The sequence below is a fragment of the Asterias amurensis genome, chromosome 2, assembly GCF_032118995.1.
Source record: "Asterias amurensis chromosome 2, ASM3211899v1".
Taxonomy (NCBI): domain Eukaryota; kingdom Metazoa; phylum Echinodermata; class Asteroidea; order Forcipulatida; family Asteriidae; genus Asterias; species Asterias amurensis.
The window spans coordinates 15,926,124-15,952,777 of record NC_092649.1 but is presented as its reverse complement, the minus strand read 5'-3'; the positions used below and the strand labels follow the sequence as shown (position 1 = coordinate 15,952,777).

The window sequence follows — 26,654 nt, the reverse complement described above, 5'->3', positions numbered from 1 at the left end:
TATCTTCTGTATCATTTGAAAGCATAAAATCAACGAAAAAAAATTCACCCAAAATCTGAAAAATCGACCCATACCGGCATCACAGATTTTTTTGGATTTTCGACCAAAAACCCAAACTTACAAAATTCTTAATAAATCTCAAACTTTCGCTAATATACCAAGTCTGCACTGATAAAATGTCTTCAGTAGTATCTTCTGTATCATTTGAAAGCATAAAATCAACGAAAAAAAATTCACCCAAAATTTGAAAAATCGACCCATACCGGCATCACAGATTTTTTTGGATTTTTGACCAAAAACCCAAATTCACAAAACTCTTAATAAATCTCAAACTTTCGCTAATATACCAAGTCCACACTGATAAAATGTCTTCAGTAGTATCTTCTGTATCATTTGAAAGCATAAAATCAACGAATTTTTTTTCACCCAAATTTTGAAAAATCGACCCATATACCGGCATCACAGATTTTTTGCGATTTTTGACCAAAAACCCAAACTCACAAAATTCTTAATAAATCTGAAACTTTCGCTAATATACCAAGTCCGCACTGATAAAATGTCTTCAGTAGTATCTTCTGTATCATTTGAAAGCATAAAATCAACAAAAAAATTTTCACCCCAAATCTGAAAAATCGACCCATACCGGCATCACAGATTTTTGGGGATTTTTGACCAAAAATCCAAACTCACAAAATTCTTAATAAATCTCAAACTTTCGCTAATATACCAAGTCCGCACTGATAAAATGTCTTCAGTAGTATCTTCTGTTTCATTTGAAACCATAAAATCAACGAATTTTTTTTCACCCACAATCTGAAAAATCGACCCATACCGGCATCACAGATTTTTTTGGATTTTTGACCAAAAACCCAAACTCACAAAATTCGTAATAAATCTCAAACTTTCGCTAATATACCAAGTACGCACTAGTAAAATGTCTTCAGTAGTATCTTCTGTATCAATTGAAAGCATGAAATCAACGGAAAAAAATTCACCCAAAATCTGAAAAATCGACCCATACCGGCATCACAGATTTTTTTGGATTTTTGACCAAAAACCCAAACTCACAAAATTCTTAATAAATCTCAAACTTTCGCTAATATACCAAGTCCGCACTGATAAAGTGTCTTCAGTAGTATCTTTTCTATCATTTGAAAGCATAAAATCAACGAAAAAAAATTCACCCAAAACCTGAATAATCGACCCATATCGGCATCACAGATTTTTTGGGATTTTTGACCAAAAACCCAAACTCACAAAATTTTTAATAAATCTCAAACTTTCGGTAATATACCAAGTCCGCACTAGTAAAATGTCTTCAGTAGTATCTTCTGTATCATTTGATAGCATAAAATCAACAAAAAGATTTTCACCCGAAATCTGAAAAATCGACCCATACCGGCATCACAGATTTTTTTGGATTTATGGCCCAAAACCCAAACTCACAAAATTCTTAATAAATCTCAAACTTTCGCTAATATACCAAGTCCGCACTAGTAAAATGTCTTCAGTAGTATCTTCTGTATCATTTGAAAGCATAAAATCACAAAAATAATTTCACCCCAAGTCTGAAAATTTGATCCATACCGGCATCACAGATTTTTTGGATTTTTGACCAAAAACCCAAACTCACAAAATTCTTAATAAATCTCAAACTTTCGCTAATATACCAAGTCCGCTCTAGTAAAATGTCTTTGGTAGTATCTGCTGTATCATTTGAAAGCATAAAATCAACGAAAAAAATTTCACCCAAAATCTGAAAAATCGACCCATACCGGCATCACAGATTTTTTTGGATTTTTGACCAAAAACCCAAACTCACAAAATTCGTAATAAATCTCAAACTTTCGCTAATATACCAAGTCCGCACTAGTAAAATGTCTTCAGTAGTATCTTCTGTATCATTTGAAAGCATAAAATCAACGAAAAAAATTTCACCCAAAATCTGAAAAATCGACCCATACCGGCATCACAGATTTTTTTGGATTTTTGACCAAAAACTCAAACTCACAAAATTCTTTAAAAATCTCAAACTTTCGCTTATATACCAAGTCTGCACTGATAAAATGTCTTCAGTAGTATCTTTTGTTTCATTTGAAAGCATAAAATCAACGAAAAAAGATTCACCCAAAATCTGAAAAATCGACCCATACCGGCATCACAGTTTTTTTTGGATTTTTGACCAAAAACCCAAATTCACAAAATTCTTAATAAATCTCAAACTTTCGCTAATATACCAAGTCTGCACAGATAAAATGTCTTCAGTAGTATCTTCTGTATCATTTCAAAGCATAAAATCAACAAATTTTTTTTCACCCACAATCTGAAAAATCGACCCATACCGGCATCACAGATTTTTTTGGATTTTTGACCAAAAACCCAAACTCACAAAATTCTTAATAAATCTCAAACTTTCGCTAATATACCAAGTCCGCACTGATAAAATGTCTTCAGTAGTATCTTCTGTTTCATTTGAAACCATAAAATCAACGAATTTTTTTTCACCCACAATCTGAAAAATCGACCCATACCGGCATCACAGATTTTTTTGGATTTTTGACCAAAAACCCAAACTCACAAAATTCGTAATAAATCTCAAACTTTCGCTAATATACCAAGTACGCACTAGTAAAATGTCTTCAGTAGTATCTTCTGTATCAATTGAAAGCATGAAATCAACGAAAAAAAATTCACCCAAAATCTGAAAAATCGACCCATACCGGCATCACAGATTTTTTTGGATTTTTGACCAAAAACCCAAACTCACAAAATTCTTAATAAATCTCAAACTTTCGCTAATATACCAAGTCTGCACTGATAAAATGTCTGCAGTAGTATCTTCTGTATCATTTGAAAGCATGAAATCAACGAATTCTTTTTTCACCCAAAATCTGAAAATTCAGCCCATACCGGCATCACAGATTTTTTTGGATTTTTTACCAAAAACCTAAACTCACAAAATTCATAATAATTCTCAAATTTTCGCTAATATACCAAGTTCGCACTAGTAAAATGTCTTCAGTAGTATCTTCTGTATCATTTGAAAGCATAAAATCAACGAAAAAAATTTCACCCAAAATCTGAAAAATCGACCCTTACCGGGGCATCACAGATTCTTTTGGATTTTTGACCAAAAACCCAAACTCACAAAATTTTTAATAAATCTCAAACTTTCGCTAATATACCAAGTCCGCTCTAGTAAAATGTCTATGGTAGTATCTGCTGTATCATTTGAAAGCATAAAATCAACGAAAAAAATTTCACCCAAAATCTGAAAAATCGACCCATACCGGCATCACAGATTTTTTGGGATTTTTGACCAAAAACCCAAACTCACAAAATTCGTAATAAATCTCAAATTTTCGCTAATATACCAAGTCCGCACTAGTAAAATGTCTTCAGTAGTATCTTCTGTATCATTTGAAAGCATAAAATCAACGAAAAAAATTTCACCCAAAATCTGAAAAATCGACCCATACCGGCATCACAGATTTTTTTGGATTTTTGACCAAAAACTCAAACTCACAAAATTCTTTAAAAATCTCAAACTTTCGCTTATATACCAAGTCTGCACTGATAAAATGTCTTCAGTAGTATCTTTTGTTTCATTTGAAAGCATATAATCAACGAAAAAAGATTCACCCAAAATCTGAAAAATCGACCCATACCGGCATCACAGTTTTTTTTGGATTTTTGACCAAAAACCCAAATTCACAAAATTCTTAATAAATCTCAAACTTTCGCTAATATACCAAGTCTGCACAGATAAAATGTCTTCAGTAGTATCTTCTGTATCATTTCAAAGCATAAAATCAACAAATTTTTTTTCACCCACAATCTGAAAAATCGACCCATACCGGCATCACAGATTTTTTTGGATTTTTGACCAAAAACCCAAACTCACAAAATTCTTAATAAATCTCAAACTTTCGCTAATATACCAAGTCCGCACTGATAAAATGTCTTCAGTAGTATCTTCTGTTTCATTTGAAACCATAAAATCAACGAATTTTTTTTCACCCACAATCTGAAAAATCGACCCATACCGGCATCACAGATTTTTTTGGATTTTTGACCAAAAACCCAAACTCACAAAATTCGTAATAAATCTCAAACTTTCGCTAATATACCAAGTACGCACTAGTAAAATGTCTTCAGTAGTATCTTCTGTATCAATTGAAAGCATGAAATCAACGAAAAAAAATTCACCCAAAATCTGAAAAATCGACCCATACCGGCATCACAGATTTTTTTGGATTTTTGACCAAAAACCCAAACTCACAAAATTCTTAATAAATCTCAAACTTTCGCTAATATACCAAGTCTGCACTGATAAAATGTCTGCAGTAGTATCTTCTGTATCATTTGAAAGCATGAAATCAACGAATTCTTTTTTCACTCAAAATCTGAAAATTCAGCCCATACCGGCATCACAGATTTTTTTGGATTTTTTACCAAAAACCTAAACTCACAAAATTCATAATAATTCTCAAATTTTCGCTAATATACCAAGTTCGCACTAGTAAAATGTCTTCAGTAGTATCTTCTGTATCATTTGAAAGCATAAAATCAACGAAAAAAATTTCACCCAAAATCTGAAAAATCGACCCTTACCGGGGCATCACAGATTCTTTTGGATTTTTGACCAAAAACCCAAACTCACAAAATTTTTAATAAATCTCAAACTTTCGCTAATATACCAAGTCCGCACTAGTAAAATGTCTTCAGTAGTATCTTCTGTATCATTTGAAAGCATAAAATCAACGAAAAATTTTTCACCCCAAATCTGAAAAATCGACCCATACCGGCATCACAGATTTTTTTTGATTTTTGACCAAAAACCCAAACTCACAAAATTCTTAATGATTCTCAAACTTTCGCTAATAAACCAAGTCCGCACTAGAAAAATGTCTTCAGTAGTATCTTCTGTATCATTTGAAAGCATAAAATCAACGAAAAAAATTTCACCCAAAATCTGAAAAATGCACTGATAAAATGTCAAAAACCCAAACTCACAAAATTCTTCAAAAATCTCAAATTTTCGCTTATATACCAAGTCTGCACTGATGAAATGTCTTCAGTAGTATCTTCTGTATCATTTGAAAGCATAGAATCAACCACAAGAAATTCACCCAAAATCTGAAAAATCGACCCATACCGGCATCACAGATTTTTTTGGATTTTTGACCAAAAACCCAAACTCACAAAATTCTTAATAAATCTCAAACTTTCGCTAATATACCAAGTCTGCACTGATAAAATGTCTTCAGTAGTATCTTCTGTATCATTTGAAACCATAAAATCAACGAAAAAAAATTCACCCAAAATCTGAAAAATCGACCCATACCGGCATCACAGATTTTTTTGGATTTTTGACCAAAAACCCAAACTCACAAAATTCTTAATAAATCTCAAACTTTCGCTAATATACCAAGTCTGCACTGATAAAATGTCTTCAGTAGTATCTTCTGTATCATTTGAAAGCATAAAATCAACGAATTTTTTTTCACCCAAAATCTGAAAAATCGACCCATACCGGCATCACAGATTTTTTTGGATTTTTGTCCAAAAACCCAAACTCACAAAATTCGTAATAAATCTCAAATTTTCGCTAATATACCAAGTCCGCACTAGTAAAATGTCTTCAGTAGTATCTTCTGTATCATTTGAAAGCATAAAATCAACGTAAAACATTTCACCCAAAATCTGAAAAATCGACCCATACCGGCATCACAGATTTTTGTGGATTTTTGACCAAAAACCCAAACTCACAAAACTCTTAATAAATCTCAAACTTTCGCTAATATACCAAGTCCGCTCTAGTAAAATGTCTTTGGTAGTATCTGCTGTATCATTTGAAAGCATAAAATCAACGAAAATTTTTTCACCCCAAATCTGTAAAATCGACCCATACCAGCATCACAGATTTTTTTTGATTTTTGACTAAAAACCCAAACTCACAAAATTCTTCAAAAATCTCAAACTTTCGCTTATATACCAAGTCTGCACTGATAAAATGTCTTCAGTAGTAGCTTCTGTATCATTTGAAAGCATAAAATCAACAAATTTTTTTTCACCCACAATCTGAAAAATCGACCCATACCGGCATCACAGATTTTGGGGGATTTTTGACCAAAAACCCAAACTCACAAAATTCTTAATAAATCTCAAACTTTCGCTAATATACCAAGTCCGCACTGATGAAATGTCTTCATTAGTATCTTCTGTATCATTTGAAACCATAAAATCAACGAATTTCTTTTCACCCACAATCTGAAAAATCGACCCATACCGCCATCACAGATTTTTTTTGGATTTTTGACCAAAAACCCAAACTCACAAAATTCGTAATTAATCTCAAACTTTCGCTAATATACCAAGTCCGCACTAGTAAAATGTCTTCAGTAGTATCTTCTGTATCATTTGAAACCATAGAATCAACAAAAAGAAATTCACCCAAAATCTGAAAAATCGACCCTTACCGGGGCATCACAGATTCTTTTGGATTTTTGACCAAAAACCCAAACTCACAAAATTTTTAATAAATCTCAAACTTTCGCTAATATACCAAGTCCGCACTAGTAAAATGTCTTCAGTAGTATCTTCTGTATCATTTGAAAGCATAAAATCAATGAAAAATTTTTCACCCCAAATCTGAAAAATCGACCCATACCGGCATCACAGATTTTTTTTGATTTTTGACCAAAAACCCAAACTCACAAAATTCTTAATGATTCTCAAACTTTCGCTAATATACCAAATCCGCACTAGTAAAATGTCTTCAGTAGTATCTTCTGTATCATTTGAAAGCATAAAATCAACGAAAAAAATTTCACCCAAAATCTGAAAAATGCACTAATAAAATGTCAAAAACCCAAACTTACAAAATTCTTCAAAAATCTCAAACTTTCGCTTATATACCAAGTCTGCACTGATAAAATGTCTTCAGTAGTATCTTCTGTATCATTTAAAAGCATAGAATCAACGACAAGAAATTCACCCAAAATCTGAAAAATCGACCCATACCGGCATCACAGATTTTTTTGGATTTTTGACCAAAAACCCAAACTCACAAAATTCTTAATAAATCTCAAACTTTCGCTAATATACCAAGTCTGCACTGATAAAATGTCTTCAGTAGTATCTTCTGTATCATTTGAAACCATAAAATCAACGAAAAAAAATTCACCCAAAATCTGAAAAATCGACCCATACCGGCATCACAGATTTTTTTGGATTTTTGACCAAAAACCCAAACTCACAAAATTCCTAATAAATCTCAAACTTTCGCTAATATACCAAGTCTGCACTGATAAAATGTCTTCAGTAGTATCTTCTGTATCATTTGAAAGCATAAAATCAACAAATTTTTTTTTCACCCAAAATCTGAAAAATCGACCCATACCGGCATCACAGATTTATTTGGATTTTTGACCAAAAACCCAAACTCACAAAATTCTTAATGATTCTCAAACTTTCGCTAATATACCAAGTCCGCACTAGTAAAATGTCTTCAGTAGTATCTTCTGTATCATTTGAAAGCATAAAATCAACGAAAAAAATTTCACCCAAAATCTGAAAAATCGACCCATACCGGCATCACAGATTTTTTTTTGATTTTTGACTAAAAACCCAAACTCACAAAATTCTTCAAAAATCTCAAACTTTCGCTTATATACCAAGTCTGCACTGATAAAATGTCTTCAGTAGTATCTTCTGTATCATTTGAAAGCATAGAATCAACAAAAAAAATTTCACCCAAAATCTGAAAAATCGACCCATACCGGCATCACAGATTTTTTGGGATTTTTGACCAAAAACTCAAACTCACAAAATTCTTTAAAAATCTCAAACTTTCGCTTATTTACCAAGTCCGCACTGATAAAATGTCTTCAGTAGTGTCTTTTGTATCATTTGGAAGCATAAAATCAACGAAAAAAGATTCACCCAAAATCTGAAAAATCGACCCATACCGGCATCACAGATTTGTTTGGATTTTTGACCAAAAACCCAAACTCACAAAATTCTCAATAAATCTCAAACTTTCGGTAATATACCAAGTCTGCACAGATAAAATGTCTTCAGTAGTATCTTCTGTATCATTTGAAAGCAAAAAATCAACAAATTTTTTTTCACCCAAAATCTGAAAAATCGACCCATACCGGCATCACAGATCTTTTTGGATTTTCGACCAAAAACCCAAACTCACAAAATTCTTAATAAATCTCAAACTTTCGCTAATATACCAAGTCCGCACTGATAAAATGTCTTCAGTAGTATCTTCTGTATCATTTGAAACCATAAAATCAACTAATTTTTTTTCACCCACAATCTGAAAAATCGACCCATACCGGCATCACAGATTTTTTTTGGATTTTTGACCAAAAACCCAAACTCACAAAATTCGTAATAAATCTCAAACTTTCGCTAATATACCAAGTCCGCACTAGTAAAATGTGTGCAGTAGTATCTTCTGTATCATTTGAAAGCATAAAATCTATGAAAAAAAATTCACCCACAATCTGAAAAATCGACCCATACCGGCATCACAGATTTATTTGGATTTTTGACCAAAAACCCAAACTCACAAAACTCTTAATAAATCTCAAACTTTCGCTAATATACCACGTCCGCTCTAGTAAAATGTCTTTGGTAGTATTTGCTGTATCATTTGAAAGCATAAAATCAACGAAAAATTTTTCACCCCAAATCTGTAAAATCGACCCATACCGGCATCACAGATTTTTTGGGACTCATGACCAAAAACCCAAACTCACAAAATTCTTAATAATTCTCAAACTTTCGCTAATATACCAAGTCTGCACTGATAAAATGTCTTCAGTAGTATCTTCTGTATCAATTGAAAGCATAAAATCAACGAAAAAAAATTCACCCAAAATCTGAAAAATCGACCCATACCGGCATCACAGATTTTTTTGGATTTTTGACCAAAAACCCAAATTCACAAAACTCTTAATAAATCTCAAACTTTCGCTAATATACCTAGTCCACTCTAGTAAGTGTCTTTGGTAGTATCTGCTGTATCATTTGAAAGCATAAAATCAACGAAAAAGAATTCACCCAAAATCTGAAAAATCGACCCATACCGGCATCACAGATTTTTTTGGATTTTTGACCAAAAACCCAAACTCACAAAATTCTTAATAAATCTCAAACTTTCGCTAATATACCTAGTCCACTCTAGTAAAATGTCTTTGGTAGTATCTGCTGTATCATTTGAAAGCATAAAATCAACGAAAAAAATTTCACCCAAAATCTGAAAAATCGACCCATACCGGCATCACAGATTTTTTTGGATTTTTGACCAAAAACTCAAACTCACAAAATTCTTTAAAAATCTCAAACTTTCGCTTATATACCAAGTCTGCACTGATAAAATGTCTTCAGTAGTATCTTTTGTTTCATTTGAAAGCATATAATCAACGAAAAAAGATTCACCCAAAATCTGAAAAATCGACCCATACCGGCATCACAGTTTTTTTTGGATTTTTGACCAAAAACCCAAATTCACAAAATTCTTAATAAATCTCAAACTTTCGCTAATATACCAAGTCTGCACAGATAAAATGTCTTCAGTAGTATCTTCTGTATCATTTCAAAGCATAAAATCAACAAATTTTTTTTCACCCACAATCTGAAAAATCGACCCATACCGGCATCACAGATTTTTTTGGATTTTTGACCAAAAACCCAAACTCACAAAATTCTTAATAAATCTCAAACTTTCGCTAATATACCAAGTCCGCACTGATAAAATGTCTTCAGTAGTATCTTCTGTTTCATTTGAAACCATAAAATCAACGAATTTTTTTTCACCCACAATCTGAAAAATCGACCCATACCGGCATCACAGATTTTTTTGGATTTTTGACCAAAAACCCAAACTCACAAAATTCGTAATAAATCTCAAACTTTCGCTAATATACCAAGTACGCACTAGTAAAATGTCTTCAGTAGTATCTTCTGTATCAATTGAAAGCATGAAATCAACGAAAAAAAATTCACCCAAAATCTGAAAAATCGACCCATACCGGCATCACAGATTTTTTTGGATTTTTGACCAAAAACCCAAACTCACAAAATTCTTAATAAATCTCAAACTTTCGCTAATATACCAAGTCTGCACTGATAAAATGTCTGCAGTAGTATCTTCTGTATCATTTGAAAGCATGAAATCAACGAATTCTTTTTTCACCCAAAATCTGAAAATTCAGCCCATACCGGCATCACAGATTTTTTTGGATTTTTTACCAAAAACCTAAACTCACAAAATTCATAATAATTCTCAAATTTTCGCTAATATACCAAGTTCGCACTAGTAAAATGTCTTCAGTAGTATCTTCTGTATCATTTGAAAGCATAAAATCAACGAAAAAAATTTCACCCAAAATCTGAAAAATCGACCCTTACCGGGGCATCACAGATTCTTTTGGATTTTTGACCAAAAACCCAAACTCACAAAATTTTTAATAAATCTCAAACTTTCGCTAATATACCAAGTCCGCACTAGTAAAATGTCTTCAGTAGTATCTTCTGTATCATTTGAAAGCATAAAATCAACGAAAAATTTTTCACCCCAAATCTGAAAAATCGACCCATACCGGCATCACAGATTTTTTTTGATTTTTGACCAAAAACCCAAACTCACAAAATTCTTAATGATTCTCAAACTTTCGCTAATATACCAAGTCCGCACTAGTAAAATGTCTTCAGTAGTATCTTCTGTATCATTTGAAAGCATAAAATCAACGAAAAAAATTTCACCCAAAATCTGAAAAATGCACTGATAAAATGTCAAAAACCCAAACTCACAAAATTCTTCAAAAATCTCAAATTTTCGCTTATATACCAAGTCTGCACTGATGAAATGTCTTCAGTAGTATCTTCTGTATCATTTGAAAGCATAGAATCAACCACAAGAAATTCACCCAAAATCTGAAAAATCGACCCATACCGGCATCACAGATTTTTGTGGATTTTTGACCAAAAACCCAAATTCACAAAACTCTTAATAAATCTCAAACTTTCGCTAATATACCAAGTCCGCACTGATAAAATGTCTTCAGTAGTATCTTCTGTATCATTTGAAAGCATAACATCAACGAAAAAAATTTCACCCAAAATCTGAAAAATCGACCCATATCGGCATCACAGATTTTTTGGGACTTTTGACCAAAAACCCAAACTCACAAAATTCTTAATAATTCTCAAACTTTCGCTAATATACCAAGTCTGCACTGATAAAATGTCTTCAGTAGTATCTTCTGTATCATTTGAAAGCATAAAATCAACGAAAAAAATTTCACCCAAAATCTGAAAAATCGACCCATACCGGCATCACAGATTTTTTTCGATTTTTGACCAAAAACCCAAATTCACAAAACTCTTAATAAATCTCAAACTTTCGCTAATATACCAAGTCCGCTCTAGTAAAATGTCTTTGGTAGTATCTGCTGTTTCATTTGAAAGCATAACATCAACGAAAAGAAATTCACTTAAAATCTGAAAAATCGACCCATACCGGCATCACAGATTTTTGGGGACTTTTGACCAAAAACCCAAATTACAAAATTCTTAATAAATCTCAAACTTTCGCAAATATACCAAGTCCGCACTAGTAAACAGTGTTCAGTAGTATCTTCTGTATCATTTGAAAGCATAAAATCAACGAAAAAAATTTCACCCAAAATCTGAAAAATCGACCCATACCGGCATCACAGATTTTTTTGGATTTTTGACCAAAAACCCAAATTCACAAAACTCTTAATAAATCTCAAACTTTCGCTAATATACCTAGTCCACTCTAGTAAGTGTCTTTGGTAGTATCTTCTGTATCATTTGAAAGCATAAAATCAACGAAAAAAATTTCACCCAAAATCTGAAAAATCGACCCATACCGGCATCACAGATTTTTTTGGATTTTTGACCAAAAACCCAAATTCACAAAACTCTTAATAAATCTCAAACTTTCGCTAATATACCTACTCCACTCTAGTAAGTGTCTTTGGTAGTATCTGCTGTATCATTTGAAAGCATAAAATCAACGAAAAAGAATTCACCCAAAATCTGAAAAATCGACCCATACCGGCATCACAGATTTTTTTTTTTTTTTGACCAAAAACCCAAACTCACAAAATTCTTAATAAATCTCAAACTTTCGCTAATATACCTAGTCCACTCTAGTAAAATGTCTTTGGTAGTATCTGCTGTATCATTTGAAAGCATAAAATCAACGAAAAAAATTTCACCCAAAATCTGAAAAATCGACCCATACCGGCATCACAGCTTTTTTGGGATTTTTGACCAAAAACCCAAATTCACAAAACTCTTAATAAATCTCAAACTTTCGCTAATATACCAAGTCAGCAATAGTAAAATGTCTTCAGTAGTATCTTCTGTATCATTTGAAAGCATAAAATTAACGAAAAATTTCACCCAAAATTTGAAAAATCGACCCATACCGGCATCACAGATTTTTTGGGATTTTTGACCAAAAACCCAAACTCACAAAATTCTTAATAATTCTCAAACTTTCGCTAATATACCAAGTCTGCACTGATAAAATGTCTTCAGTAGTATCTTCTGTATCATTTGAAAGCATAAAATCAACTAAAAAAAAATTCACCCAAAATCTGAAAAACCAACCCATACCGGCATCACAGATTTTTTTTGGATATTTGACCAAAAACCCAAACTCACAAAACTCTTAATAAATCTCAAACTTTCGCTAATATACCAAGTCTCCACTGATAAAATGTCTTCAGTAGTATCTTTTGTATCATTTGAAAGCATAAAATCAACGAAAACAAATTCACCCAAAATCTGAAAAATCGACCCATACCGGCATCACAGATTATTTTGGATTTTTGACCAAAAACCCAACCTCACAAAACTCTTAATAAATCTCAAACTTTCGCTAATATACCAAGTCCGCACTGGTAAAATGTCTTTGGTAGTATCTGCTGTATCATTTGAAAGCATAAAATCAACGAAAAAAAAATTCACCCAAAATCTGAAAAATCGACCCATACCGGCATCACAGATTTTTTTGGATTTTTGACCAAAAACCCAAATTCACAAAACTCTTAATAAATCTCAAACTTTCGCTAATATACCAAGTCCGCTCTAGTAAAATGTCTTTGGTAGTATCTGCTGTATCATTTGAAAGCATAACATCAACGAAAAGAAATTCACTTAAAATCTGAAAAATCGACCCATACCGGCATCACAGATTTTTTTGGATTTTTGACCAAAAACCCAAATTACAAAATTCTTAATAAATCTCAAACTTTCGCTAATATACCAAGTCTGCACTGATAAAATGTCTTCAGTAGTATCTTCTGTATCATTTGAAAGCATAAAATCAACGAAAAAAATTTCACCCAAAATCTGAAAAATCGACCCATACCGGCATCACAGATTTTTTTGGATTTTTGACCAAAAACCCAAATTCACAAAACTCTTAATAAATCTCAAACTTTCGCTAATATACCTAGTCCACTCTAGTAAGTGTCTTTGGTAGTATCTGCTGTATCATTTGAAAGCATAAAATCAACGAAAAAGAATTCACCCAAAATCTGAAAAATCGACCCATACCGGCATCACAGATTTTTTTTTATTTTTGACCAAAAACCCAAATTCACAAAACTCTAAATAAATCTCAAACTTTCGCTAATATACCAAGTCTGCTCTAGTAAAATGTCTTTGGTAGTATCTGCTGTTTCATTTGAAAGCATAACATTAACTAAAAGAATTTCACTTAAAATCTGAAAAATCGACCCATACCAGCATCACAGATTTTTGGGGATTTTTGACCAAAAACCCAAATTACAAAATTCTTAATAAATCTCAAACTTTCGCTAATATACCAAGTCCGCACTAGTAAACAGTGTTCAGTAGTATCTTCTGTATCATTTGAAAGCATAAAATCAACGAAAAAAATTTCACCCAAAATCTGAAAAATCGACCCATACCGGCATCACAGATTTTTTTGGATTTTTGACCAAAAACCCAAATTCACAAAACTCTTAATAAATCTCAAACTTTCGCTAATATACCAAGTCCGCACTGATAAAATGTCTTCAGTAGTATCTTCTGTATCATTTGAAAGCATAACATCAACGAAAAAAATTTCACCCAAAATCTGAAAAATCGACCCATACCGGCATCACAGATTTTTTGGGACTTTTGACCAAAAACCCAAACTCACAAAATTCTTAATAATTCTCAAACTTTCGCTAATATACCAAGTCTGCACTGATAAAATGTCTTCAGTAGTATCTTCTGTATCATTTGAAAGCATAAAATCAACGAAAAAAATTTCACCCAAAATCTGAAAAATCGACCCATACCGGCATCACAGATTTTTTTGGATTTTTGACCAAAAACCCAAATTCACAAAACTCTTAATAAATCTCAAACTTTCGCTAATATACCTAGTCCACTCTAGTAAGTGTCTTTGGTAGTATCTGCTGTATCATTTGAAAGCATAAAATCAACGAAAAAGAATTCACCCAAAATCTGAAAAATCGACCCATACCGGCATCACAGATTTTTTTTAATTTTTGACCAAAAACCCAAACTCACAAAATTCTTAATAAATCTCAAACTTTCGCTAATATACCAAGTCTGCTCTAGTAAAATGTCTTTGGTAGTATCTGCTGTATCATTTGAAAGCATAACATCAACGAAAAGAAATTCACTTAAAATCTGAAAAATCGACCCATACCGGCATCACAGATTTTTGGGGATTTTTGACCAAAAACCCAAATTACAAAATTCTTAATAAATCTCAAACTTTCGCTAATATACCAAGTCTGCACTGATAAAATGTCTTCAGTAGTATCTTTTGTATCATTTGAAAGCATAAAATCAACGAAAAAAATTTCACCCAAAATCTGAAAAATCGACCCATACTGGCATCACAGATTTTTGGGGATTTTTGACCAAAAACCCTAATTCACAAAACTCTTAATAAATCTCAAACTTTCGCTAATATACCTAGTCCACTCTAGTAAGTGTCTTTGGTAGTATCTTCTGTATCATTTGAAAGCATAAAATCAACGAAAAAAATTTCACCCAAAATCTGAAAAATCGACCCATACCGGCATCACAGATTTTTTGGGATTTTTGACCAAAAACCCAAATTCACAAAACTCTTAATAAATCTCAAACTTTCGCTAATATACCTAGTCCACTCTAGTAAGTGTCTTTGGTAGTATCTGCTGTATCATTTGAAAGCATAAAATCAACGAAAAAGAATTCACCCAAAATCTGAAAAATCGACCCATACCGGCATCACAGATTTGTTTTTATTTTTGACCAAAAACCCAAACTCACAAAATTCTTAATAAATCTCAAACTTTCGCTAATATACCTAGTCCACTCTAGTAAAATGTCTTTGGTAGTATCTGCTGTATCATTTGAAAGCATAAAACCAACGAAAAAAATTTCACCCAAAATCTGAAAAATCGACCCATACCGGCATCACAGATTTTTTTGGATTTTTGACCAAAAACCCAAATTCACAAAACTCTTAATAAATCTCAAACTTTCGCTAATATACCAAGTCAGCAATAGTAAAATGTCTTCAGTAGTATCTTCTGTATCATTTGAAAGCATAAAATCAACGAAAAAAATTTCACCCAAAATCTGAAAAATCGACCCACACCGGCATCACAGATTTTTTGGGATTTTTGACCAAAAACCCAAACTCACAAAATTCTTAATAATTCTCAAACTTTCGCTAATATACCAAGTCCGCACTGATAAAATGTGTTCAGTACTATCTTCTGTATCATTTGAAACCATAAAATCAACGAATTTTTTTTTCACCCACAATCTGAAAAATCGACCCATACCGGCATCACAGATTTTTTTGGATTTTTGACCAAAAACCCAAACTCACAAAATTCGTAATAAATCTCAAATTTTCGCTAATATACCAAGTCCGCACTAGTAAAATGTCTTCAGTAGTATCTTCTGTATCATTTGAAAGCATAGAATCAACGAAAAGAAATTCACCCAAAATCTGAAAAATCGACCCATACCGGCATCACAGATTTTTTTGGATTTTTGACCAAAAACCCAAATTCACAACATTTTTAATAAATCTCAAACTTTCGCTACTATACCAAGTCCGCACTGATAAAATGTCTTCAGTAGTATTTTCTTTATCATTTGAAAGCATAAAATCAACGAATTTTTTTTCACCAAAAATCTGAAAAATCGACCCATACCATCAACACAGATTTTTTGGGATTTTTGACCAAAATCCCAAACTCACAAAATTCTTAATAAATCTAAAACTTTCGCTAATATACCCAGTCCGCACTGATAATTTGTCTTTGGTAGTATCTTCTGTATCATTTGAAAGCATAAAATCACAGAAAATATTTTCACCTCGAATCTGAAAAATCGACCCATACCGGCATCACAGATTTTTTTGGATTTTTGACCAAAAACCTTAATTCACAAAATTCTTAATAAATCTCAAACTTTCGCTAATATACCAAGTCCGCACTAGTAAAATGTCTTCAGTAGTATCTTCTGTATCATTTGAAAGCATAAGATCAATGAAAAAAGTTTCACCCACAATCTAAAAAATCAACCCATACCGGCATCACAGATTTTTTTTGATTTTTGACCAAAAACCCAAACTCACAAAATTCGTAATAAGTCTCAAACTTTCGCTAATATACCAAGTCCGCACTAGTAAAATGTCTTCAGTAGTATCTTTTATATCATTTGAAAGCATAAAATCAACGAAAAAAATTTCACCCAAAATCTGAAAAATCGACCCATACCGGCATCACAGATTTATTTGGATTTTTGACCAAAAACTCAAACTCACAAAATTCTTTAAAAATCTCAAACTTTCGCTTATATACCAAGTCCGCACTGATAAAATGTCTTCAGTAGTATCTTTTGTATCATTTGAAAGCATAAAATCAACGAAAAAAAATTCACCCAAAATCTGAAAAATCGACCCATACCGGCATCACAGATTTTTTGGGATTTTTGACCAAAAACCCAAACTCACAAAATTCTTAATAAATCTCAAACTTTCGCTAATATACCAAGTCTGCACTGATAAAATGTATTCAGTAGTGTCTTCTGTATCATTTGAAAGCATAAAACCAACAAATGTTTTTTTCACCCACAATCTGAAAAATCGACCCATACCGGCATCACAGATTTTTTTGGATTTTTGACCAAAAACCCTAATTCACAAAATTCTTAATAAATCTCAAACTTTCGCTAATATACCAAGTCCGCACTAGTAAAATGTCTTCAGTAGTATCTTCTGTATCATTTGAAAGCATAACATTCAATGAAAAAAATTTCACCCAAAATCTGAAAAATCCACCCATACTGGCATCACAGATTTTTTTGGATTTTTGACCAAAAGCCCAAACTCACAAAATTCTTAATAAATCTCAAACTTTCGCTAATATACCAAGTCTGCACTGATAAAATGTCTTCAGTACTATCTTCTGTATCATTTGAAACCATAAAATCAACGAAAAGAAAATTAACCCAAAATCTGAAAAATTGACCCATACCGGCATCACAGATTTTTGGGGATTTTTGACCAAAAACCCAAACTCACACTATTCTTAATAAATCTCAAACTTTCGCTAATATACCAAGTCCGCACTAGTAAAATGTTTTCAGTAGTATCTTCTGTATCATTTGAAAGCATAAAATCAACAAAAAAAATTCCACCCAAAATCTGAAAAATCGACCCATACCGACATCACAGATTTTTTTGGATTTTTGACCAAAAACCCAAACTCACACCATTCTTAATAAATCTCAAACTTTCGCTAATATACCAAGTCCGCACTAGTAAAATGTCTTCAGTAGTATCTTCTGTATCATTTGAAAGCATAAAATCAACAAAAAAAATTCCACCCAAAATCTGAAAAATCGACCCATACCGACATCACAGATTTTTTTGGATTTTTGACCAAAAACCCAAACTCACAAAACTCTTAATAAATCTCAAACTTTCGCTAATATACCAAGTCCGCTCTAGTAAAATGTCTTTGGTAGTATCTGCTGTATCATTTGAAAGCATAAAATCAACGAAAAAAATTTCACCCAAAATCTGAAAAATCTACCCATACTGGCATCACAGATTTTTTGGGATTTTTGACCAAAAACCCAAATTCACAAAATTCTTAATAAATCTCAAACGTTCGCTAATATACCAAGTCCGCACTGATAACATGTCTTCAGTAGTATCTTCTGTATCATTTGAAAGCATAAAATCAACGAAAAAAATTTCACCCAAAATCTGAAAAATTGACCCATGCCGGCATCACAGATTTTTTTTTGACCAAAAACCCCGACTCACAAAATTCTTAATAAATCTCAAACTTTCGCTAATATACCAAGTCCGCACTGATAAAATGTCTTTAGTAGTATCTTCTGTATCATTTGATAGCATAAAATCAACAAATTTTTTTTTCAATCTGAAAAATCCACCCATACCAGCATTACAGATTTTTTTGGATTTTTGACCAAAAACTCAATCTCACAAAATTCTTAATAAATCTCAAACTTTCGCTAATATACAAAGTCCGCACTGATAAAATCACTTCAGTAGTATCTTCTGTATCATTTGAAAGCATAAAATCAACGAAAAAATTTTCATTCAATATCTGAAAAATCGACCGATACGGGCATCACAGATTTTTTAGGATTTTTGACCAAAAACCCAAACTCACAAAATCCTTAATAAATCTCAAACTTTCGCTTATATACCAAGTCTGCACTGATAAAATGTCTTGGTAGTATCTGCTGTATCATTTGAAAGCCTAAAATCACAGAAAATATTTTTACTCCAAATCTGAAAAATCGACCCATACCGGCATCACAATATTTTTTGGATTTTTGACCAAAAACTAAAACTCTTAAAATTCACAAACTGTGGCTTATATACCTGGTCCGCACTGATAAAATGTCTTTAGTAGTATCTTCTGTATCATTTGAAAGCATAAAATCACAGAAATTTTGTTCACCCCGAATCTGAAAAATTGACCCATGCCGGCATCACAGATTTCTTTTTTGACCAAAAACACAAACTCACAAAATTCTTTAAAAATCTCAAACTTTCGCTTATATAACCAGTCCCCACTGATAAAGTGTGTTTAGTAGTATCTTCTGTATCATTGTAAAGCATAAAATCACAGAAATTTTGTTCACCCCAAATCTGAGAAATCGACCCATGCCGGCATCATATTTTCTTTTGGATTTTTTGACCAAAAACACAAACTCACAAAATATCAAACTTTTGCTTATATACCCAGTCCGCACTGATAAAATGTCTTCAGTAGTATCTTCTGTATAATTTGAAGTCATAATATCACTGAAAATTGTTTCACCCCCAATCTAAAATTTTGACCCATGCCGGCATCACAGATTTTTTGTCATTTTTGACCGAAAACCGAATCTCACAAAATTCTCAATAATTCTCAAACTTTTATTTATATACCCAGTCCGCACTGATAAAATGTCTTCAGTAGTATCTTCTGTATCATTTGAAAGCATAAAATCAACGAAAAAATTTTCACCCCAAATCCAAAATTTGGACCCATGCAGGCATTACAGATTTTTGGGGGTTTTTATCAAAAACTAAAACTCACAAATTCTCAATAATTCTCAAACTTTTACTTATATACCCAATCCGCGCTGATAAAATGTCTTCAGTAGTCTGTTTTGTATAATTTGAAAGCATAAAATCATCGAAAATTGTTTCACCTCAAATCCGAAAGTTTGACCCATGCCGACATAACATATTTTTGGGGATTTTTGACTGAAAACCGAAAGTCACATAATTCTCAATAATTCTCAAACTTTTACTTATATACTCAGTCCGCACTGATTAAATGTCTTCAGTAGTCTGTTCTGTATCATATTTTATGATTGCAGCAAATACCTAACGGCTGAACGTTTCTCATTTCATTCATGACATGCACTTAGTTAGCTTGTAAAAAAGTGGCGAACATGTTTCGTCGACCAGTAGCATTTAATTTACTGCAAGGACAGTTTTGCACATGGGCTGACTCAACTGCATATGCAAATGTGTCCTGGCGGACACAATTGCATTATGCAGCAGCGTCCGGGCGGACACGATTGCATGTATGCAAAACCAACTGGCAGACATTGCATATATGCAATAATGTCCTTAGTATAGTATATATAGAGGACATATTTGCATGCTACACCAGCATGGTTCTATTTTTTTCATTTCAGACCAAAAATCCAAACTCACATAAATCTCAATAAATCTTTAAAATTTATTTGTATACCCAGTCTCCTCTGATAAGTTGTATACCCAGTCTCCACTGATAAAGTAGTCCATGCTGGACTAATTTTGTTGACCCCAATCTAAAAATTTGACTATACCGGCATTGTTCGATTTTTTTCATTTTGGACCCAAATTCCAAGCTCACAAAATTCTTAATAAATCTAAAAAAGGTTGGTTGTCTCCAATGATAAAATGTCTTAAGTAGTCCATTCTGTATCATTTGAAACATTAAATCAGCAGAATGTTTTGACCCTTAATCTGAAAAATAGACCATACCGGCATGGTTTGATTTTTTTCATTTCGGACCAAAAAGCCAAACTCACAAAATTCTTAATAAATCTTAAAATTTAAGTTGTCTACCCAGTCTCCACTGATGAAATTACGAGTATTTGTTTCAGCCCAAATGTAAAAAATTTAAACATGTCGGCATCACATATTTTTGGGGATTTTTGACCAAAAACCCAAACTTTTTATTTAGCATCTTGTGAAATGGAATAGTCAAGATTTCATCAAGTGGTTATAGTCTGAGACAATGTACTCACATACAATCAATATTGCAACAGCCTTCAGTATTTCTTTCACATCAGCTAAATTTTTCTTTATGTACTTATTTACTTGTCTCTACGTCAAACTTAAACTTCTCTTCTTTCATCTAAAAAGTGCGTACAGACTTCTCTTTGATTCTGATATGGGCTATACAAGAATGGTGCTTTGTTATTATTATTGTTATTGTATTTGTATTGCTGTTTGTGTGTTTGTATATTTATTTATTTTTATATTTAAATATATTGCTGTTTTCTTTAGGATCAGCTGGAGAGGAGGGCCTCTAGACAGAACTCTGTTTATTTTAGGCTGTTTCTTTTTCCTTCTTTTGTATTATTATTCATTGCTGTATCTTCTATTATTTTTACCTGAAAAATGTGCATAATTGTACTTTTTATCTACCGAAGAAGTACAGTAAATAAAAATATTAAAAATATCGTTTAAAAAACAAGCTTTCAAACTAACTAAGGAATAACTGTGGAGTAGCACTTGACCAAACCTTTTGTTCACATTTTCAGATGGCCCTAGTCTACCATTTAACGGCCAGATTTTGCCTTCTCATCGTTCTTCCCGTCATGGTCTACATAAGTTTTTTCTACATTCATCTGAGCGTGCTCAGTAAGGCCGGCCCAAATGACAGCCAGATGACCAGTGCATTCTCAGCAAGCCTAGAGGTATGTCAAATAAACACGCCACTCAAATAACTACCTTGCTACTTGATGTTTGTTTTTTTTCATGAAATTATTCTTCCTTTTTATGGAAATTTATTCTTACTTCACCATCATCATGCTGTTTTTGATTTGATGCTATATTATTATTGTTATATTACTATATTTGTATTTTGATCCGTGTCATGAGCATCAATACTTGGTGGATACTGATGCGTTATAAGTGTTCTTATTATTATCAGTAGTGTTAGCATCACGCATTTCTGCATCAGCTGCTTGACTGGTGAGAAGCTTCCAAATAGACCAATCTTGAGCTGCCACTTCTGCCTCCTCCACAGACCACCCAGTGCCCAGTCTGGAAAGGTCCCTCTGGATAGCATTTTTTTCCTATTTGTCTTAGGGCGCCCTCGTCTACAGTTTTCCCATAGGTTGGTGACCAGTTGTAGAGTTGCTTAGTGATCCGTTGTTTGCCCATTACTAGCTATGGATGTTACCAAACCACTGCAGTCTGCGATTTCTTATGATGCTTGAGAGTGGGGGCTGTTTGGTCATTGCTCTTACGTGCTTATTTCTGACATGTTGTGTCCATTTAATGTGCAGGATATTTCTTTGGCATCTCATGTCAAAGGCATTTAGCCTGGCGCTACTCTCTGGAATGCCCTTCTAATTAACATTAGGAGAGCTAACAGTGTTGATAACTTGCATCTCGTGTCAAAGACATCTAGCCTGGCAATACCCTATGGAATGCCCTTCCAATTAACATTAGGAGAGCTGACAGTGTTGATAACACCAAGCCTCCTCTGTTTAACAACCCATCTTTTCAAATTTTACTGATGTTGTTGCTCTTCACTGATTTTAGTATGTGATATGGAGGGTCGTTCCAAGCTCCTTGTGAGCTATTTTTTTGGTTTGTTGTTTTCATCTATTTTCAAGATGTGTGTTGTCTTTTTATAATGTTTATATTTGTTTTAATCTTCTTTGATTTTAGTAATTTAATTGCTCATTTTTAAAGTAATTTTATTGCTTTTTTCTTTATCTATTCAATGTGTGGAGTAGCGTGATGGGTTTATTTTTATAAGGTAGTTTCTTGTATTTTTATCAATGATGTATTGTATTTTTATCAATGATTTATAGTTCAGCGCATTTGAACAAAATGATATGGGGATTTGCGCTATGTTAATGAATAATTGTTATTATTATTCTTTTTATGGTTAGTGAATTAGCATTTGTATTGTATTTCTCTACCACATGTTCTGGATTTCTTCTTAGCTTAGGCTTATGTTTTAATTTTGTACATAATGTATGTTTTGTTTGTACACATAGCGCCATGATCACTTTTATGGATTTGTGCACTTTATAAGTTTTCATTATTGATATTAAGCTTACTATTTTAGTGTATAATGTATGGTTATCTCTGTTCCAGGGAGGCTTGTCTTTAGTTACGAAGGGGCAACCCTTATTTATTGTGTATGGATCTCAGATCACTCTACGTCATACCCATAATCACATGTGTTGGCTTCATTCACATCCTCACAACTATCCCTTTAAGTACGATGATGGTAGAGGGAGCTCAGGTCAGCAACAGGTCACATGCTACAGCTTCAAGGTATGTACAGCTTTTTCAATTTTAAAAATCCTGTAAGCAAACAAAACTTGCTAAGCACAGAAGAGTAATGCTTAACAGTGGTGCTCCAAGGTGAGGAGGGCAGTAGACTGGGCCCCTATCTTTATACGCAAGAATAAAGACAGGTCGCTGCCGCTAGATCCAGTGATTCCATTGGATACAATGATATCATTGGATACGTGCAGTGGCATAGACACCTAAGACTGGGCCCCTGTCTTTATCCGCAAGGATAAAGACAGGTCGCTGCCGCTAGATCCAGTGATTCCATTGGATACAATGATATCATTAGATACATGCAGTGGCATAGACGCCCTAGACTGGGCCCCTGTCTTTATCCGCAAGGATAAAGACAGGTCGCTGCCGCTAGATCCAGTGATTCCATTGGATACAACGATATCATTGGATACGTGCAGTGACATAGACACCCTAGACTGGGCCCCTGTCTTTATCCACAAGAATAAAGACAGGTCGCTGCCGCTAGATCCAGTGATTCCATTGGATACAATGATATCATTGGATACGTGCAGTGACATAGACACCCTAGACTGGGCCCCTGTCTTTATCCGCAAGAATAAAGACAGGTCGCTGCCACTAGATCCAGTGATTCCATTGAATACAATGATATCATTAGATACATGCAGTGGCATAGACGCCCTAGACTGGGCCCCTGTCTTTATCCGCAAGGATAAAGACAGGTCGCTGCCGCTAGATCCAGTGATTCCATTGGATACAACGATATCATTGGATACGTGCAGTGACATAGACACCCTAGACTGGGCCCCTGTCTTTATCCACAAGAATAAAGACAGGTCGCTGCCGCTAGATCCAGTGATTCCATTGGATACAATGATATCATTGGATACGTGCAGTGACATAGACACCCTAGACTGGGCCCCTGTCTTTATCCGCAAGAATAAAGACAGGTCGCTGCCACTAGATCCAGTGATTCCATTGAATACAATGATATCATTAGATACATGCAGTGGCATAGACGCCCTAGACTGTGCCCCTGTATTTATCCGCAAGGATAAAGACAGGTCCCTGTCGCTAGATCCAGTGATTCCATTGGATACAATGATATCATTGGATACGTGCAGTGGCATAGATGCCCTAGACTGGGCCCCTGTCTTTATCAGCAAGAATAAAGACAGGTCGCTGCCGGTAGATCCAGTGATTCCATTGGATACAATGATATCATTGGATACGTGCAGTGGCATAGACGCCCTAGACTGGGCCCCTGTCTTTATCAGCAAGAATAAAGACAGGTCGCTGCCGGTAGATCCAGTGATTCCATTGGATACAATGATATCATTAGATACATGCAGTGGCATAGACGCCCTAGACTGTGCCCCTGTATTTATCCGCAAGGATAAAGACAGGTCCCTGTCGCTAGATCCAGTGATTCCATTGGATACAATGATATCATTGGATACGTGCAGTGGCATAGATGCCCTAGACTTGGCCCCTGTCTTTATCTGCAAGAATAAAGACAGGTCGCTGCCGCTAGATCCAGTGATTCCATTGGATACAATGATATCATTGGATACGTGCAGTGGCATAGACACCTAAGACTGGGCCCCTGTCTTTATCCGCAAGAATAAAGACAGGTCCCTGTCGCTAGATCCAGTGATTCCATTGGATACAATGATATCATTGGATACATGCAGTGGCGTAGATGCCCTAGACTGTGCCCCTGTATTTATCCGCAAGGATAAAGTAGGTCCCTGCTACTCAGATCTAGTGATTCCATTGGAAACAATGATATCATTGGATACGTGCAGTAACATAGACACCCTAGACTGGGCCCCTGTCTTTATCCGCAAGGACAAAGACAGGTCCCTGAAGCTAGATCCAGTGATTCCATTGGATACAATGATATCATTGGATATGTGCAGTGGCATAGATGCCCTAGACTGGGCCCCTGTATTTATCAGCAAGAATAAAGACAGGTCGCTCCCGCTAGATCCAGTGATTCCATTGGATACAATGATATATATGGATAAACCTGCAGTGACATGAGCTTTCCATAGATGCCCGAACAGTACACTCCTGTCACTATCGGTACTCAAAGGTCATGATGTTAGTTTTCCTTAAAGGCAGTGGACACTATTGGTAATTACTAAAGATAATTGTTAGCATAAAAACTTACTTGGTAATGAGCAATGGAGAGCTGTTGAAAGTATAAATATTGTAAGAATGGCTCCCTCTGAAGTAACACAGTTTTTGAGAAATAGTTTCTCACCAAAATAATAAAAGACTTCAGGCCTGAAGCCTTTTATAAGGCATCTGAAAGCACTTAAATTTGTGCAACAAGGGTGTTATTTTTATTATTCTTTTGCAACTTCAATGACCAATTAAGTCTATACTTTCACAGATTTGTTACTTTATGCATGTGACCAGGCACTTTAAGTGACTGCCCCCTCTTAAGTTAACTAATGGTTGACTTAGCAGCAGCCCACCTGCTGAGGGTCTTATTTCCCAGGGTATGGTCAGTGTGGTCAGCCCCAGCTCTACCCCAGGTATAGTGTAGCTATTGTGCAACTAAGTCATTCCATTGCAAGTTATCATCGTGTGAACAAGTCCTTTTCCAAGAGTCTCAGAGCTATTCCAGTTTTCAGAGTTATTCCCATCCTTGTTATGTAAGTACCAAATCTTTCTTTGTTTCTTATCACTGCTAGACTACAATCCATAATTGTGTTTATAATTATTGCCATTTCTGAGGAGATTCACTGTATTTTAAGTGGGTTGGTTAAGTTTCCTTTGTCTATACAATTGTAGTTCTTTGCATTTGTTGTTACTTTTGTTTTAGTTTGGAAGCACTAATTAAGCCAGTGTTTTGCCCAAACTTGTCCTTTTTGGATTGTCTTTACTCTGGTTATATTTGAAACAGTTGAGGATAATGTTTCCTTGGATTAATTTACCTTGCTATATGGAGGAAGGAAAAGAGTTCTCTTACAAGTTTCCTTGAGAAATAGTTTGGTTTATTATAATTAACTTTACATTTCATTGAAGATGGAGTGTATAGTTATTTGTTGTTTTAGACTCTTCCATGTCCATACTTTTATTGTTCATGTCACAGAGAAGTTTAAACTAGTTGTATGGATTTCATTTCATTATTGGGTTTTCTTGTTATTTGATTTACCTAGTTCATTGCAAAGTTCTTGCTAGGATAACTTTGATTGAGTCACTTTTGATAATTGTTATTGTTCCTTATTTTGCTCATTTTGCCATTAAGGTTTTTCAGTCATGATTAAGTTATTGTTTCTTTTGTACATTAGATTTCTGTGTTTCTATTCCATGAAACTTCAGAGATTTACAGTTTCTTGTGTAAGGTTCTTGCATAGACCCCACATGAGATTCCTACTTGTTTATTGTAGAGATGTAGAGATTAAGTAATTGAGTACACCAGCTGTGGAATGTCTTAGGAACTTCCAAGGTTCATGGCTGTGTGTTTGGTTTATTGACAAAGGTTTAGCTACAT

The 26,654-nt window shown here is 33.9% G+C and overlaps 1 protein-coding gene across 3 annotated transcripts in view; it reads left to right on the top strand.

Annotated features, from left to right (window-relative positions):
* LOC139954292 (protein O-mannosyl-transferase 1-like) overlaps positions 1-26,654 on the top strand; it is a 95,784-nt gene that overhangs the window by 59,969 nt on the left and 9,161 nt on the right. For all 3 annotated transcript variants that reach the window (XM_071954029.1, XM_071954028.1, XM_071954030.1), the window contains exons 10-11: positions 21,400-21,555; positions 22,973-23,155. In XM_071954029.1, coding sequence (XP_071810130.1) covers positions 21,400-21,555; positions 22,973-23,155 — 339 coding nt within the window. The remainder of the gene's footprint in view (positions 1-21,399; positions 21,556-22,972; positions 23,156-26,654) is intronic.